General features: G+C 39.8%; 1 protein-coding gene across 2 annotated transcripts in view; it reads left to right on the top strand.

Moving 5' to 3' along the window:
• The window catches only part of ST6GALNAC3 (ST6 N-acetylgalactosaminide alpha-2,6-sialyltransferase 3), a 571,072-nt gene that overhangs the window by 227,673 nt on the left and 323,962 nt on the right, over nt 1-19,437 (top strand). For both annotated transcript variants that reach the window (XM_081218386.1, XM_081218387.1), the window contains exon 2: nt 13,291-13,485. In XM_081218386.1, coding sequence (XP_081074512.1) covers nt 13,291-13,485 — 195 coding nt within the window. The remainder of the gene's footprint in view (nt 1-13,290; nt 13,486-19,437) is intronic.

Raw genomic sequence — 19,437 nt, 5'->3', positions numbered from 1 at the left:
CTTTTCAAGAGCTCACAGTCCCACAGGGAAAGAGATATTAAGCCAGTCACTGCAACAGTGAACAGAGACATTTAGTAAATGGGAGGCTCAGTGTTGGAGGTGGTGAGATTGTGAAAGTTCGATCATTGGGACCCAATTCTGCAAAAGAATACCCGCCTAGGCTGGGTCTTGGGCACCAGAGCTGAGATTTTAGTTAAAATATGAAGATCTAGCACAAGCTTACCTCCCATCAACTGAATCTGTTTCTAAATTTGGGAAAGTGACCTTTGTTTCTTCACAACTATTTATTGGTAATTCTTTTCCTGGAACTACCTTTGTGTATATTTTTATGATAATGTTTACTGAATAAATCTGAATATTTGGTTTATAGAAGTAACAATCTCCAGAGAAACCTCATCTTTATGCAGCCACATATAAGATACAAGAACAGGTTCTTTTTTTTTTCTTGTTTTAATAAATATACATAGAATTGAAAATGTTCATACTCTCTTTGCTTTGATATCAGGTTTTCAACAAAATAACTCAGTGGACATTTTAAATTCCTATTGTGAGTGTCAGGGCTCAGTGGAAGTGGTTTGACCAGGGGTGTTAACCCATCAGTGTCCATATGCATATGAAAGACTGAACCTGATCCTATTCTGTATAACTGGGTGAAAGTATATGGAAGCTTCTTTTCAGACAAGGATTAAAAAGGAATGATCTCTTTTGCTGCAAACTTTTTATCAGCAGGTGCAAAATTGCTGCAATCAGGTAGGCTTTGGTAAGTGTCAGCTGCTGTCTACCAAGTTGAGAGATCACAAATTCTCATTCCATTTCTATTTCAATTACGTAGACACCAGGTTCAATTTTTGAGTGTCTGAAGGCATGCGTAACTCTGTGATAGAAAATGGGCCTGGACCTAGAGTGGGGGCTATGTACAGAGCTATGCTGCAAACCTTCCTCGAAGTGACATCAGCTATGACCAATCAGGGTTCCTGGTCATGATTATAGTGTCATTAGACTTGAGAGCAGCTAGGATCCTAAAAACATTCTATCATACAGATGAGGAAATTGAGACCTAGAGAGGATAACAGTCTTATCTGTGGTCACATGGGTTATAGACTTATCAAGGTATAGCCTCTGGCCTTTAGTTGCTAACTGTTTTGTGCCACAGAGGTAAATATATCAGGTCGCATTTATTAGCATCACTACTGACTGGAACATTGTGTTGAAAGTGTTCTGAATTTGCATCCTTACTGGGAGAGAAATGGTACTGCGGTTGATTAGTAATGTCTGTCTGGAGAGAATGTGGAGGCATGGTATGCCATGTGTTTGCAGAATCTGGTTGAATGATGAAGGTTGACTGGTAATCAAACAATTACCACGTGTTGTGAATTATGCTTCAGAAAAAAGTGCTCTAAAATCTTCGTGGAGAGTCAGGATCATTTCAGAAGAGATGACCTCTGGGTTTGGTCTTAAAGAATAAGTAGCAGTTTTCTGACAGAGAAAGGAAAGAAGAAGACATTCCATGAAGGAAGGATAGCTTGTGCAGGGGAACCAATATGTGGAGAAGAGAAGGAAATCAATGATCATTGATTGCCTGCTATGTGCTCGGTCCTAAGCTTGGTCCTTTATGTGTTACATCATTATTTAATTTTTATAATGACTCTATGATTTTATAGATGAGGAACAGGGAGAAAGAAAATTAAGATGCCCCATGTCATATAGCTACTAAGCAAAGTTGAGATTTTAATTATTGAGGCTCCAAAGTAACTAGTGGTAGCTACTCAGAGGCACACTCAGAGGTGAGGGGGAGAGGGTTGTCGGTAGAGGATATCATTAGTTTGGATTTGGACTATTACTATTGAATTTGAGTTGCCTCAGACATCCAAATAGAGGTGGCTAGTAGGCTATTGGAAATATGGCACTGACTGATCTGGTTATGATAAAAAAAATATATCAAAGCCTCACTGATGACAGACCTTGTGGGTAACAGGGGAGATCTTTCTGCCTTTGCTATTTTAGCACAGGAGACTATAAGTAATAAGTTAATATGCTTTATGTTTCATGAGCAATTCAAATTATAGTCGAATGTTAAATCCAGAATTAATAGGAAAACTGTCTTACTTAGAAATTCAAGTGTTTTTGGCACAATACTACTTATTATCATCATGAGACCTGTGCCCTGGCAAAATTGTACTTGTGTTCAGCGAAAGACTGTTTAATATGTATGAGTTCCTCAACCAAGGTTCAACTTTGGCCTGTAAGGGAATTCTTTAAAGAGATGCTGGGAGGTGCAGCAGTTGATATCTGTGCATGGGGATGGGGTCCATATGAATGTGTGTGAAGGGTAGTCTAACTATTTTCAAAAAAAGGGGGGGTTGTTGTTTTTTTAACTTGTGCAGTCTTGACAAGAAGAAGAAAAACCCAGAGGCTTTTTACATTGGTGAATTCCAGTACCCTGGGAAACTCCAGGACTCTGTCATCCTCTCTTCATGGATTTGTGGTTATACTTCCTTTAGGTTTTAGGGTGAGGGACAGGTGTTTAAAATAGTCCAGGCTCCGTTTCTGATTATCTTTGTTCCCTAGAATGATGATGATGACAATGATAATCATGACAACTATAATAATACCACTATATTTCATGTATTTAAAAATGGTTTTCTATTTTTTCACATATCTGAGAAGGAGGTGTGTCTTATACACAATACCTTGCAGTTGCTATTTGCCTACAACAGAGTTTAATTCTTCCAGATAGGATTTGTGTTGTTTCAGATGGTCACCTGGGGATACTACCATCTGGAGACCACTTTAAATTGAATTATTTACTGACTTTTACCTTGAATCACACTGGTAGTGTGAACTCGTATCAAAAACCTGCATGAGTATCTGACTGTGGTTCAAGTTCTCATGGGGGATTATTTTTCCTTTCTCTCTTCTTGCTGTTCCTTTCTGGATGGCAGCTCTATTTCTAGAATATTCTAACTTTAAGGGAATAGTATTTTGGTGTCACTTTTTGCAGAGACATCTTAGACTCCCCACCTTGTTTTCCTTTCTTATCATATTTAGAGTAAAGGTGTGATGAACAATTGATGGTGTCTTAGATCTGATGAAATACTCTAACAGCAGAAGCTGACATGTGCTGAGCACTTTCCCTTTTCCAGGCAGTACTGTAAGGCCCTTCATATGTAGTAACTCATTTAAATCTTTAACAATCATATTAGGCAGGTACTATTTTTTCTCCAATTTTAGGTAAGAAAACAGAAGCACAAACAGGTTAAGCAATGTGCCCAAGGATACCTATATTGGCTCATTTAGTGTAACTTGACCACCCTGAGTCTACAGATAGGCTGCTGGTGAGAATCTAATTTCATCCCTATAAAGTTTCTGGCACAATACCTGATACTTGCTGAGCACACAGCAAACAGTTGCAAGTTCCTTCTCTCAGAAAATGGGCCATTGTCCTTATTAGAAGGACAGGCAATCCTTCTTTTATGCACTTTTCATTCCATGATGCGGAATTCTAGCTTTAAGTGTTCTCCTCAGACAAGAGTTGGTTTTCTAAAAAATGTGAATTCTTGTAAGTCTTTTCATGATGTGCTGTATAAATGATGTTGCTCTAAGCAGATCTGAGAGTTCTATCAGGAACTTCAAAGCAATGCTCAGCGAAAAGTCCGGTTTAACAAAGACTCAAATTCTTCCCACTTCACTTTATATTCCCCCTCCTAACCCTCCTCCCCGACCTCCCCTCCACACTCACATCAAATCTACACAGAAATCTCCAAGTGAGGTGAATTAAGAAGAAGAAAGAAAAGAACAATTTGTGGGGTTTCCCCTCATAGAAAAACATTTTTCCTAATGATCCTAAACTAAAACTTTTTGGATGGTTTACTGCTTATATTTAGAAGAGAATAACTTTGAATCCCTCCATCCTTTCTTCTTTCTCCCCTTTCTTCTTTCCTTTCTTCCACAAATGTTTACTGAATGTCTTTTAAGTTCAAGACACCGTGTTTGATGCTGTCTGTATGAGAGATGTTTCTCAGCCTTTGTTCACGTCCTCAAGGATTTTTTTTTATTTTTTGCGGTACGCGGGCCTCTCACTGTCGTGGCCTCTCCCGTTGCGGAGCACAGGCTCCGGACGCGCAGGCTCAGCGGCCATGGCTCACGGGCCCAGCCGCTCCGCTGCATGTGGTGTCTTCCCGGACCGGGGCGCGAACCCGTGTCCCCTGCATTGGCAGGCGGTCTCTCAACCACTGCGCCACCAGGGAAGCCCCTCAAGGAATTTTTGTAAAGAAAATTATAGAGGAATTGTTCCCTCTCTCCCTTCCTCCCTCTGCATTCCTCTTTATCTTTTTCTTCTATCTTCTTTTACTACTCACCACCCCACTCCACCCTTATCCATGAACTGGAAGCCAGGGAGAAATAGAGGGCTTTAGGGAGGCTACACTGTTTAAGCTGAGTTATATTTGAACTTGTAGAGATGGGGATGGTAGAAAACAGCAGGGCACCAGTGCGGAGCAGCCTGGACAAAGTCACAGGAACTGGGTAGCCAAGGGGCGTTGGAGCGTGGTGAGAAGTCCAGGTGGAAACATGGAGGGCATGAAAGAAGAAATGGGAGATGAGGCTTTCAAGCATCCAACCATCCCTTCTTACTTCACTGGCTATGTGGAGAATCATGTGAGGTGGTAGGCCTGAAAGTGCTTAAAAGGTGTTTTATACTGTAATGTCACATAGATTCATGTGACGTGGTAAGAAAACTCGGTGTCATCATCATGGTCCTCATCATTGTCATTCTCATCATTGTCGTGATGCTTCTGGGCAGGTCTCCCTCCCTAATGACATTACGACCACCAGAATTTATCCTTATGCTCCACTTCTGTGTCCTAAACACAAAGAATTGGATTCTAAAAGACAAACTCATCTTTTTCAGAGTAAAAGAAGCCAAGCAGATGTTCGTAGAAACCAAATAAGGCCGATGAAGACTATAAGTTGGCTGAGAATAAAACAAAAGCACCTGGTCTGATGACCTAATTATCTTCATTGCCCCTGGTTAGTTAGCCCCTCTCTTCCCTCAACAGAATGTCAGTGGTCAGGGAGAGGACAACAGGTGGACTGGAACATATTTCTTCCCATAAGTACAAGGATTTAATGAAAAAAGGAAAAAAGATAACTTCAGGTTCATCTGCCCCAGTCTCTGATGTTCTCATCATGAGAAACAGTCTTTTGGATTAAATTTCTCTGTGTCTATCTGTACAGCCACACTGAGAGACTGCTTGTGGGGTCCTTCATTTTTCATATTCAGTATCTGTCTTCAGCTCTATCTTGTGGTTCTGAAGAACTTTCATTTTCTTCTGCTATGTGAAAGGATATATGCTGAAGTAATACGATAAAGATGAAGAAGCAAAACGATATAAAACTGGTTTTATATAATTTTACAAAATAGACAAACTCAGTGAATGTAGCCCTGATTTTTTTCATTTGGTACTGTAGCAGTTTAAAAGTCAAAATGGGTCAGGAAACCTAATTCCCTCCTCAAATAAAAGAAGAAAAATGTGCAGGCATATTGAAAACTCACTGACATGTTTCATTAGGTTTTAAAATGTGTTAGAAAGTTCAGTGTGACCTCTTATCATGCCATCTGACACTCAGAATGTTCACATTAACTTGAACTTCTCTAGTGTTTGCAGCTATAAGAAGCCTCCTTTGGGGGAAAAAAAATCCCTGAAGAAGTTTTGGCCATCTGTAACTTTTCTCTAGGACTAGCGTTTTGAACAGAATAATTTATGACAATGGGGGTGCCCATGAGAACTCTATTGCTTTGGCTTTTGTTTATTGGATTTGTAATTCTTACTGGACTGTACCCAGTCTGAACTGGACTGTCTGAAGGTGATGTGTGATGTGGCACCGAATTCTTTTTTTTTTTAATTTAATTTAATTTATGTATTTCTTATACAGCAGGTTCTTATTAGTTATCTATTTTATACACATCAGTGTATACATGTCAATCACAATCTCCCAGTTCATCCCCCCCACCTCCACCACCTCCCACCCCCTGCTTTCCCCTCTTGGTGTCCGTACGTTTGTTCTCTACATCTGTGTCTCTATTTCTGCCTTGCAAACTGGTTCATCTGTACCATTTTTCTAGATTCCACATATATGCATTAATATACAAGTATGGCTCCAAATTCTTAAAGTAGATTACCATATTGAAGATGTTCTACTACTGTAAAAAATTCATTTTAATTTTATTTATTTATATATTTATGCATGTATTTATTTAAAGAAACCATCAACATTTTGCTGTTTGGCTGCATCTTCACTGAATAAAAAGACTATAGAATTGTGGAGCTGAGAAAAAAAGACATACCCATTCTGTCATGTTGGTTCCTATAAACTGCCTGAATTAAGGCTCCATACTATTGATTGACAAAGGGTACCTAATATTCTCCAGCAGAAGTGGAAGAATAATTGCTTTATTTTCCCTTAGTGCTAATCAGTGGTACCCTGTAGTTGTTTTTTTTAATACTGGGAATAGAGCCAGAGTTAAATTTGTCCACAAATTACTGATTTTGAAATAATATAATTACTATGCTTCAGATCAGCCTCATAATTTTCCATATGAATTAGGTATTTTGCTTATTGACAAAATGTATTACAAAATCTGCTAATGGCTAGTACCAGTTTTTAAAATTTCGGAACCAATCCTGTAAGAGTGTTCCTGTTGGTATGAGTAACAATTAACAACTTAGTTAATTCATACAGTAAAACACAGAATCTGGAGTCAGAATATCTGAGTTCAGTACCTGTCTTTACTATTTTCTTGCTCTGTGACCTTGGGCAAGTTACTCAACCTCTTCATATCTCTATTTCTTCATCTGGAAAGTAGGGATTACAGAAATATTTCTCCAACTAATAACACTCATTAAATACTATCTTCTCTTAAGTCTATGATGATTATTCATCCGTATCTGCTATATCAGGACTTTATTCCCACTGGCCCTACTAGGAAAAGAAAAACCAGTCTCTGAAAGTAACAATTGCAGTTTTCATATTGAGAATTTAATGTCCATTAGTGATATCTGAAGAAGTAGTCCATTGTTGGCTTTTGTCATTATCTTTCCTGAAGGGTCTTTCCCGCCTCTCCATTCATTGACTACACCACCTCCAGAGTGAGCTTTCCTTGATCAGATCTGACCCTCTCTATCCCACACTTAGACCCCTTCTTTATATTCTGCAGAAAAGTCCAGACTCTGGCATGATATATAACTTCCTATAATCAAATCCCTTCCTGCCTGTCTAGCTTCACTTCTTCTGCCTTCTTCAAAGCCTACTCTCAAAATGTATTGCTTTTACCTATCACATTTTCTTCATCAGCCTCCTGGATTCTGAAATGCTGCTCATTCTCCCATGTTGACCTTGTTTTTGACATTCACTACTCTCTTCTTGATGGCCTCTAAGATTCTATTACCAGCTATGCTGCTTAAGACTGCCCTTGGTAAGCTCCTGTGTGGGCTCCACCAATCTAGGATTGTCCACCTTTTTTTACCTTCCTTTTCTTATCCCCCCAACAAATGAGTGAGATTTCCCCCAGAGTTCACCATAGTTTAGCAAGCAGGATCCAGTTTGTTGATTCAATAAATAAAGTGAAACAAATGAAGGGATTTATGTATATAATCTGAGCTTTGCTAATTCATCCTTGTGCAAATGGGATGAAGCTTTATTGTATTCAGGGAGAACCAGATTTGGAGTTTGGCCAGTGGCACAACTTTTTATATGGGAAAAGAAATTCTATTTGATCAGGTCACAAATAAGCAATGAGTAGGGTCCTATCAATGTGTGAGTTTACTGAGTAAGGGTATAAATAATACAGTTGATACTGTGCTTTCATATTTATTACTGAGTAAATGACAGCATATGGACAAAAGTGCACTGTTTTACCATGTAAGCAATGAATTCAGTCATTAAATAATATGATTTAAGTAGAAAAATACGCCTTTGTACTGTTGTTTATCATTTATGAAAAAGAAACCAAAAATCTAGCAACCGACTAACCTAAAAGTTAAAGAATTTATTCTGTGGTTAAATTCTGTGGTAAGAAGAATAAAAACATAAAAATGTTAATAAAGGTTGCAAAATTGCTAGGTCCAAATCTCTGCAATTGTTTTCTCCCTAAATCATGAATTCTCTGTGGGTTTTATTTTGAAATAGGTATTTCTGCTATAAATTCTGATATCCTACTCTAAAGAGCGAGCAACTGGAATGCCACATTTTTGATGCATATTTTTGCAGCACAGAGGGGATTAAATTCTAAATGTCTCAGCTGTTAAAGGCCCCTTCAAACTTGCCCAAAAGAAGGAGAAAGCTTTCCCTAAAGCAATTCATCAGATCTATTTGGGCACAGTGACATTCTCTCAGAGCTTGTGTGGATGTTATACTGAATAGTTCAAGTGTTTGCAGCTGCTTGGAATATTTAAGAAAAAGATATCTCTCAGTTCTTATCGTTGTTCCCACGGACTGGCCAATGCTCACCACTGGCTAATGTCCACCAAGGATCTCACAGTTAGTGGTTATATCATAATAGTGACACCTTCCATTTTTGAGTGCTCACTATGTGCCTGGAACTGTGCTCTGCTTTTTCCACCCATTATATCATTTAATGTTCACATGTCTGATCTTAGGGCAATGACTTATTAAATTTATGTCTGTTTTCTGAAGTACGAAAAGTTTGTTGAACTGAATCTTATGCATTATAAACTTGACAAATACTTACTGTTGCTTTCTCTTACCTAATTGTTGGTTGTTGAATCTAGGGGATGCTCTGATTACCTCCATAAAAGCAGCAGTGATCACATCCATAAACAAATCGTTAGACAGTAGAACACATGTGTAAACAAGTAGAGTCTAATTTGCTGACTGTTGATAGACTCAAAACAGTTAAAAGACAAGCAACTGATGGGATAAACGTAACTCAAACAACTGGAAACAAGGTGTGGTGCTGGCAGTTCGGAATAAAATGAAGTGATTGATACATTTGATTGGAAAGTGAAGAATATTTTAGAGTTACAAAACAGTACTTTGATGTGTTTATCCTTTCATTATCCTAATGTAAGGTAGATGGGACAGATAAATGCATCTGACTTAATGCATTTGGCTTATTATTTTTTGTTATGATTTGAACCTTGTCCACTTCCCAGCATATCTCCCACTACTTATCAAATGACTTGCACGTTTCTGACCAAATTAAGGCCTTTCAAAAACTCCTGTGCCTTTGTCTGTGCTGTTCCCTCTGCCTGGCATGGCCTTCCCATCTCCACTTGCCTAACTCCTTCTTGTTCTTTAGGACTGCATTTGAACATCACCTCCTCAGACAAGCATTCTTTGAATTGTCCCAGGCACCACTCTCCCCCGTCTTCCTCTGGACTGCCACAGTGCCCTGTGCATACCTCCATCACCCCATTTGATATGTGGTATTATAATTTTCTGTTTACTTGCCAGGTGCACTGAATTGTGACTCTTTGGAAGCATGGTCTGTCTGTCTGTCTTTTATGGTTTTATTTCTGTGTTTCAGCACCTTGCCAAGTCTACACAGAATGTGGACTCAATGAGCAGTTGCACCTTGAAGGAGTGAATATATTCACGTATATCATGGATATTGGTATTTTGTTACTTCCCCAACTCCCACATCCCTACACAGAGACACACACATTCTCACTGCATTCTGGTGTCTGTAGATTGTAAGTAGCCTCATCCATGGTTTTCACTGTAGTTGTTGAAGCTCAAGGTCATAATCTGGCAGAAGTGACTACTAGAAGAATGTACTTCATGTTGAGTCCCGTTGTCCTTGTGTCCAGAATGTGGTTGACATTAGACCTCTTCTAGTGAAATTTCAGGCTATGGGAAATATCAGCACTATGGGAATGAGTTCATGTTAAACAAGAATATGGAAATATAAAGAAAGGCAGAGAACCGGGTTCAGACAATGCAACAGAAATGGGGCTGGAAGCCGGAGCTGTGAAAAGAGCCCATCTGCCCACTGCAGACTGTGATCCAGGCTCAGCACAGAGGAGTCGGTGTCTGGCTTCCACTCCCCGTTTGCTCCCCTCGTCTGCTCTCTGCTCATTACTTGGTTCCCTTTGACAGAACATGGGAGGCAGACACGGATTACTTGGGGAGCAGGCTTTTACAAGTGTGATTTAATTCCATTTTGAAGTTTCTGTCAAAATGGCTGATTTATTTTCCTCTCATGGATGCATTATGTATGTGTTGCTGTGTGAGATCAGTGAATTCAGAAGGGCCCTCCATGCTTTTGTCCCCAAACCCTCAGCTGTGCAATGCAATGCGGCAGCTGAGAGAAGCAGAGAGCCATGCTGAGCTCTGGAATAGACAAAGGCACAAATCCCATCTGGGTCTCCTTCAAAGCAAGCTGCTGTTTTGCAACAATCTACCCGTAAAAAAGGTTCTTACCAGTTTACTTAATGGGTGCCTGGCCCTTTGGCTTTTATTTAGCCATCTGTTCTGGTCTATGTCCCTTTCAACTTGGAAGATCCGTCACCTCACTTAAGCTGTTACCTTGACACATTGCGGTGTTGTGGACATAGTGATTCCACAGAGGAACAAATTAAAACAGGTTTTCATGATTAGAAAGTTAAATGAGGTAAGGCTATGGTAGTTACTGGTGAGATGAGGGGTTTTGAGGAGGCAGAACTCAAGGGACTTTCAGGTGATTGGAAAATTGGGCTGGCTGGACAGGGGGATGGATGGGCTTTTACACATCACGGGAGCTGAGCAAGAGCAAAGACTTCTTTTAGGCATGTCTGACTTTGTGGTCTTGCTCTGCTGCCCTGACGGAGACTCTGACCGGGGAGGATACAGGGGCCACCTTTGGGTTTCATTTCTCCTTTGGGACATTCTGTGACGAGTAAAAGGAAGCCAATTCCACCAGGAAGTGGCGAGCTAAAAACACAACAGCACCCATTCCCAGGAAGTTACTTAGTTTCCCTTAAGTGTGAATAAGAATCAGGGGCGAAGCCCAACTTCAGGAAGGAATACTTCACTGTGTCTTTGAAACGGAGTGGGACCCTGTGGTCCTCCCAACACCCCCATGTCCTCTGCCTGCCTTTTGTCTGTGGAAAAACTTTAGCCAGAGAATAAGTTTAATCAGAGAAGTGAGAAAATGCAGAAGCAAAAGAAAACAGTCCAGCAAGACTAAATAATAATAGTTTAGTCAGTAAGCCTAGTTGAGGACCTTTAGCTCCTCCTCAAGGGCTATAGATAACATTCTGAGCTGTCTTGTAGAGACTGAAATCCCCACCAGGTGGAAGAGGTTAACTACGTGATGACAAGACTGTAGCCATGACATAAGCTGCCACAATTACGAGAATTGGCTTCAAAGAAATAGGAACCAAACGACCCTGGAACTCCAGACTAACTGTCCCTAACATAATCAAGATGATGCTGATCAGACTGCCTAATTTCAAGATGACTGTCAGAGCTGATAGACGCCCCCCCCCATCTTTAAAAGCTCTTGACCACTGGTTGTCAGTGCCGGGGGCACTCAGCCTTTGGGCAGGCGTCCACCCTCCCCCGCGGTGCTGGCATCCAAAATAAAGCAAACTTTCCTTTCCATCAACCTTGCCTCTTTAGTACTGGCTTTTGAGCAGCAAACAGCCAGACCCCCGCTTTCGGTTACATCTGCACCCTGGAGACAAGGCAGAGTTGTTCCTGACATCTGCCCTCAGCTCTGCTCTTTCTTCTTGCTCTAGACTTGACTTTCTGCCTGACCCCTTGATGGCTCCGTCCCGATGACCCATCAGTCCTTGAAAAGTAGGACTTAGAAAGCCAAGGGCTTCGTCTTCTTACTCTCTTAAATCAATTCTGCTCTAACCACCCTGGTTTCTCCTGATAAGATCAGTATTATTGTAGTTACCTGGACTCAAAATCTCAGGCATCTCTGAATTTTCCATCTGCCACTTCTATCCAATCAGATTATTTTCTGTAGCCAAGTTCTCTGTCTTCCACCTAGATTGAGTTTCTCATGTCTTTTCTCACCTTTTTACACTCCCTGCCACTGCTCTCATTTCCATCCCTCATTACCTGTGTCCCAACCAATTGGAATGCTCTCCTAACTAGTTTCTGCCTATCTTTGGTTTCTCCCTGCTCCAAAGCACCTTACACACTGGCGTTTGATTATAACTTAAAACAGTCACATTTCAAAAATTAAACAAACAAAAATCTCTTTCGGCTTTCCATCAACTAACAAATTCAGTAGAGACTTCTCAGCTTGGTATCTGAGACAGTCCATAAAGTTATCGTTTGTATTTTCAGCTTTTTCTTCTCTGTGTCCCAGTAAAACAAAGTGCTATGTGGCTGTGAATAACTTCATGTTTTCTTGCCTCTTACTCTGTTCCCTCTTCCTAGAAAGCTCTGATCACACATCTCTACTGATTAAAATGCATGAATTTTATCAAGCTCAGTCTCAAATACATCTCTCCTTTCCCATGGCAATCAGATGCAGTTGCTCCTACTCTGGTTTGATGACAACATGTTTAGGGGATGTTGTTATGCTGCTTGACGTGGATTTTTTTCCTACTCTTATTGTTAGCTTTTTGAATCTTTTGCATATCGTAGAGCACAAAGTTTCCTTCCTGTAGAGGGTGCTAGATAAAGAAGCGGAATATGATTTGTAAGGAGACTGGGTCTATAAGAATGTGAAAAATCCATTTATTCATTCACTCAGGTGTTTGTTGGGTGCCTACAGTATGTAAGGTGCTGTGTTAAGGACCTAGGATACGCAGAACAGTATGGCACAGTACATCCCAGTTCTCCAGGAGCTCAAAATTACATTCAGGAAAAGTCACATAAGGAATTATACCATGAAAGATGCACAACAGTAGAAGTGCCTTCAAAGTATTGGAGTGGCAGGACTTCTTACCTCTATTAGGGTAGATAGGTTGGGGCTGAGGGGATGATGGTGGGGAGGGAATTGAGCAGTTAGGAAAGGCTTCCTGTAGCTGGGAATGTCTGATTTGGGTTTTGAAAACTGCATAGGAGTCACCAAGGAAGATAGGAAGGTAAAGAGGGATTGGGATGGTATGGAAAGATAATCCAAGAAATCTGCTGTTTGTTCTCAGAGGCTCAGCACGCTAGGGCAACCTGGTCACCAAATGATTATTTTCTGTCTCCAAGTGAAATATCCTAAATGACAAAGTCCTTTGATCCCTTTGAAAGAGAAAGGGAGAGGAAGCACCTCTCAGAGACTGCTTTTGACTGAAAGTCATTCAGTCTTCTTCTTTTTTTTTGACTGTTTTGTAGAGAAAGTCTGTGATTGCAGTGAGCTTCATAGCAGTGTTCCTCTTCCTGCTGGTTGTGCGCCTTGTGAATGAAGTGAATTTTCCCTTGCTACTAAACTGCTTCGGACAACCTGGTGCAAAATGGATACCATTCTCCTACACATACAGGCGGCCCCTTCGAACTCACTATGGATACATAAATGTGAGGACGCAAGAGGTAAGACCTCAGAGGGTTACATAGGGTTTGAGGGTATCCATGGTAACAGCTTTTCTTTAGGAGCAAGGTGGCTTGCAATCAATGAACTCATTACTCTCTGCCCCAGTGAGCTTCTTTGGGTCCCTGACATTTTCTGTTTTCTCCTTCTTAGACATTTACTGACACACGTCTAAAGTCTGCTGCCCCTCCTACATCAAATCTTCTGATTCACTGGCTTCATGTGGAGTTGAGGAAGCAATTACATGTTTTCCTGGTGGTCTGTGGCGTAACATACATATCTTTCCATTTAGAAATTCTGATCAGCAGTTACCAGCTGGAGAACTGGCTGGCTTTATTTCTTGGAGGTCAACTGGTTGGGGACAGCTCTTTGTAGAACTGCAGAGAAGCATTTATACTCTTTAAAACTCTGTAATCCTTAGACCTGGAGCTAGAAAAGGCCAAGCTGATTTAAAAATTCTCAGTGGCTGCAGAGATAATGGGATTTAAAGAGTTTCCAAATTTAAAGGGGTTCAAATCATTCAAATCCTATAATCACTGAACCTCTAAATCTTTGTAGCCAATTGATGGTACAGAAGAGGATGGAGGTATATTGACAAGTAGAAAGTATACACTGTGCCAGCACTTTTGCAAGCAAGGATTTGTGTCATGGAGCGAAGTAGAAATAAAATGGACCTCACAAAATGTATGAAGTGTATAGAAGTGATTAATAAAATTGTTTTCACCGTTTGTTTCAATGGAGTGGGATGAATGTGAGGTTAATATTCATCGATGCCAAGCCCAAGCCTGTTGGAAGTTGTTGGTGACAAAGGTACAAGTCATTAGTGTGTCTACATCACTGGGAAGAGTTTTGGATCAGATCCCATTGAAAGGTCATTTTTGCAAAGATACGAGAGAGGAGAGTTACCCACAGAATGCTACTCCCATCCCAAGAGTTATTCTTAGCATCAGGGAGGGATGTTGAAAACTGGCTTGGTCCAGACCCTTTTGTAGGCAATTTCATGCCTGAGTCATTGCTTCTGGTTAATTTGATTCTTTGAAAATTGTTTCTATATCTGCAGGATTTACAAGCTTTTTATTAGACCTTTATAGTTTTAAAAAAAGGCACCATTAATAACATAAATTTTTAGGAGCCTTGATGTTTATCCTTTAATTGGCTTTGAATTAATTTTTTAAAAAGTGTCTACTGCTTGAATTTGTTGAGTGTCCTAATAAATTGATTACCTATATAAAAATGTATCTCTTAGAGAATAGTCTGTCTCACTCTTGTCTTTTGCTACTTTTATTTCTGGCTGTCGTGTAATATCCTATAACTCTACTGGATTGTGTTAATCATTTCACAAGTGCCTGCCATGGGTAGAAAATGAAACGTGACTGAATTGTCTCACGAATTACTTTCATGAGGGAAATGCCACCAAATATCAGAGGCTTTCATTTGTTTAAAAGTTAATAGACTGGGGCTTCCCTGGTGGCGCAGCGGTTGAGAGTCTGCCTGCCAATGCAGGGGACGCGGGTTCATGCCCCGGTCTGGGAGGATCCCACATGCTGCGGAGTGGCTGGGCCCATGAGCCATGGCCGCTGAGCCTACGCGTCCGGAGCCTGTGCTCCACAGCAGGAGAGGCCACAACAGTGAGAGGCCCGCTTACCACAAAAAAAAAAAAAAAAAAAAAAAAGTTAATAGACTGGATTTTGGAGTGTTAAGGGGAAAACTGACCTAGGGCTGCAGTTCTTTAATTAGACATATTAACCAGCCACCTTTGAAATTCTTTTGGTATAGTTTTTAATACAATGACTTTACTACGGGATATTGATCATTATTTTGATCATGTGGAGGTAATTTCTTGAGAGGGAACATGATTACTGGAAAGAGTTTTTTTTTTGTTTTTTTTTACAACTTTATTGGAGTATAGTTGCTTCACAATGGTGTGTTAGTTTCTGCTTTATAACAAAGTGAATCCGTTATACATATACATCTGTTCCCATATCCCTTCCCTCTTGCTGGAAAGAGTTTTAGACTACAGAGGCACACAGGCATGATTTGAGTGCCAGTTCTCACACTTACAAAAACAAGGTCAACTAGCAAGTTATTACGAGGATTAAATAGGACAAAGTGCCTGAAGTGCCCAGCTCCAAATTGATGTTCAATGAATGAGTTTCTTTTGCTGTCCCAGTACTTACCAGTTATGACATGAAATGCTCAGTGTGAACAACACCAAAATACCAAAGTCTTGAGTACCAGACTTTAAATTTTAAGGGATCTGGATTCAGGAAGTAAACATATGAAGGAGTTCCCAATCTCATTAGAAATCAGAGTTTTGCAAATTAAAACCACAGTGAGAAAGAAGAAAAAAGCACAAGGAGGTAAATGTACACTAAATATCAGCTTGGCAAAAAATCAAGAATCCAACAATACCAAGTGTTGGTGATGATGTGGAACAATAGAAACTCATATACCAGCAGGGGGAACAAGCGCTTTGGAAAAAACAGCTTCCCATTATTGATTAAGGCTGAAGATCTGCATACCCTATGTCTGAGCATTTCCAGTCATCCGTATATTCACTAGAGACATGCATAAGCATTATTCATAACAGCTAGAACCTGGAAGCAACCACATGTCTCTCAGTAGGAGAATGGTTAGAATTGTGCTACATACACTGGAATACCACACATCATTGGAAATGAGGAGATTGCAGACATATGTGATAATACGTATGAATCTTAGATAAACATAATTTTGAGCAAAAGATGCAAAAAATGAGAGAATACAAACAGTGTGATTCAATTTACAGATCACAGGAAGAGACAAAACTAAACGATGCTGTTTAGGGAAATGTATAGGAGGTAAAACTAAAAAGGAAAAAAAAAAAGCAAGGGAATTAAATATAACGTAAGTGAGAGAGCAGTTACCTCTGAGAGAAATGTGTGGTTTGTGATTAGTGCGAGTTTCTGAGATATCAGCAACATCCTGTCTCTTGATCCAGCTGGAAGTTACATGGGGGTTCACATTCTGAAGATTTATTAAATATGCATTCATGTTGTATGCACTTTTCTCTATGTCTATTTTATAATAAAAAATTAAAAATACATTCTGAGCCCATGTAGGATATTTATTGACTGGAATCACACAAAGCGTTTTCATCTACTTTAACAGCAAGAAATATTTAACTAAATAAAGCAATGGGATAGTAACCTATCTAAAATAAACTAAAAATATTTGAAATAGGCAATTTCATTTTATGTAAAAACTAGCAGATATACAGCTAACTTATTCCTCTAGTCTATGCATGATAGAAAGGGAGGCCCCATGCTGTAACATTAGTACAGGTAATAAGCAGAAAATTTTGCATGGAAGTTGAAAAACAATGTATAACACTCCAAAAGAATGACAGATTTTCCTCCAAACTCAGATAGTTCTAGGCTAAATTGGGAGGAAAGCAAATTTTGGTGACCCTTGTTGATTTCATCTTTCCTTCTCAAAATTCTACCCTTCCCACCCCCATGTCTGTGCTCTACTCTTAGCCCAAATGCTCTGTGCATTAGTCCTCACCAAATAATGGCTTCAAGCGCAGGCCTTGCCAGAGATAATTGTATTAGACTATTAGACTCAGAACGAAAAATCTTCAAGAGCCAAAGTAATATTGCAAAAATGATAAGTGGTGGATTTGATGTTCTGGGGCAAATAGCTATAATAGTGGCCCTCAAATTTTGCTTCAAAGATAACTACACACTCCTGTGTGCCTATTCGCTCTATTCTAATCTGGAGAAGAGTCAATAGCTATGGCTGAGCTGAGTCAAGTGGTAACCAAGATGATCTATTTATTTGAAAATCTTGGTCCTTGAGGTTTTTTCAGAAATTTCTCAGAAGAAAGCACATGCTTTCTAGAAACCACCAGAAGTCCAAGAATTTTTTTAAACACATAGACATGCCAGCAATGATTTCCAGACTTAGAGCATCTGCAAACATGATCATTGTTGATGATGGTTTTATGGCCCAATGCTTTAGCTGGATCAGACATTGCTGCCGCTGGACAAAAATTTTATGAGCAGAAATGTTTACAAGAAAGAATGTCTCTCCACTACTGTCTAAAAAAAGGTGGGGTGTGGGAGTGGCAGGATTAGGTTGAAGATTTCCCGGACACTGGAGAGCTGAGTTGCTTGGGAGCAAAATTTGATTCTCTTGTTATCTTTAAAAACACACCATTGTAAAGCAATTATACTCCAATAAAAATGTTAAAAAAAAAGAAATAGTAAGTGAAAAATAAAAAAATAAATAAAAAAAAAAAAAAAAAAAATGAGATGAGTTCCAGTCCCTTTGGCTTGGCACAAGGAGAAGTATAAGCAGTCTCATGAATCTGTGAGTCTGTCGTGAAGGCCTCCCATACAGTAAATTATACCCAGTTCAAGCTCGGCTTCATTTTATCAATTCACCTAGTTTTTGAATGGTCTGCTCCCAAAGGAAGTGCAAGAAGTAAACGTACAAAGAACACAGGAGAGATAAATAGATGGACTTAGTTATATTTCATATGGTTGGAGTATTTTTTTTCTGGTCCAGATCCATAAAAAGGAATATGCAGTGAAAACTATGAGGACTAATCTAGAAGAGTTAAATTGAAAGAATTAAAATACCAATCCCACTACAATAATGACAGTCTAAATATAATGCAGTTGGTGATTGGCTCCCATTTTTTACCCTGTCGCCCTTCCCTTTCCTAACCAGTGTAGGCTAAAGTTCTTATATTTGGGAGAGGAGAAGTCTTGAGAAGCAGGGAAACAAAATGAGTGCCAGCTAACTCGGTGAGTGCTGAAATGCTGAAAGTCCCTGCTGGCCACAGAACCCAGAATTCCTCATCAGTACTTACGTTTGAGCTGACCACCACCAGGAGGTAGTGCCATGCTGAAGCTGGGACCGGGAAAGATTTAGATTTTACAGTAGGTCCTATACTTCCCCTGTGTCCCACCCCCGCTTTAATCCCTGACCTGCTAGCTGTTCATACTTGCCCTTTCATGTCACTACTGATTAATAATGCAGCCTTCCATTTTAACAGGACTGAATTTGAGAGACTCCACCTATAGTTTTATGGCAGTTACTGTATTATCCTTTGACCTTGGACATGATAAAAAAGCATGTAACATCTATATGTGTTTCAAAAAAAAAAAACATCTGTGCTTGGCAGTATCCTGGGAACTCTGCTTTCTCCTTAATGCAAGTTTTAACGATTCATTTTAAATTAATTGCGGCAGAAAAAAGGTATAAAAGACCAAAGTACCGCAGGGCTTGTTTCCAGGTAATGATTGTTTCTCCCTGTTGAGATCATGTCAGATTTTGAGGAAAAAGAAGGAAATGAACTTTAGGCTAGATTCTATCTGTAATTTCCAAACCATGGAATCATTCATTGTGTTATCTCTTTTGTGGTGACCTGGTGTGAGACATTGCTCAGAGCAAGCAACCTGCAACTTGTTTGTATTAACTACTAGATAAGAGAATCAAGCTCTGGAGTTCAATAGGATGCCACAGCCAGATCTTCCTGGTGATCAGGGGGGTGACAAATGTCTCCCTCAGATCTGATAAGAGATCCCTAACCCATTAGAGCTGCAGAGGATTTCAGGTATTTGGGGCAGAGTGCTCTTTCAGATGGTGCTAAAGATGTGCTAAGTGAAGAAGCACAGGATTTCTAGAACATAGCAATCAAGTTGTAGGGCTTATATTGGTTTGCTTAACAATTTAATGAGGCCGAAATATGTCTCTTATAAAAAGAGAACATTTTAAAGCTTCAAGTAGACTAAATAAGAATACTTAGGATCAGTTGCTGTGACAGACAGGCCGCACTAGCCTAATTAAAGACGTGCATAACATTTTGATGTTGCAGTAGCATTTCCCGAATTGTAGTTATAGCGACAATTAAGAAACAGAGCTGACTTTCTTGGCAGTAAAAGCACACACTCCACACATTCAAA

This window comes from Mesoplodon bidens (genome assembly GCF_964165515.1).
Source record: "Mesoplodon bidens genome assembly, chromosome: 2".
NCBI classification, from domain to species: Eukaryota; Metazoa; Chordata; class Mammalia; order Artiodactyla; family Ziphiidae; genus Mesoplodon; species Mesoplodon bidens.
This window is presented reverse-complemented; position numbering and strand designations above follow the sequence as displayed.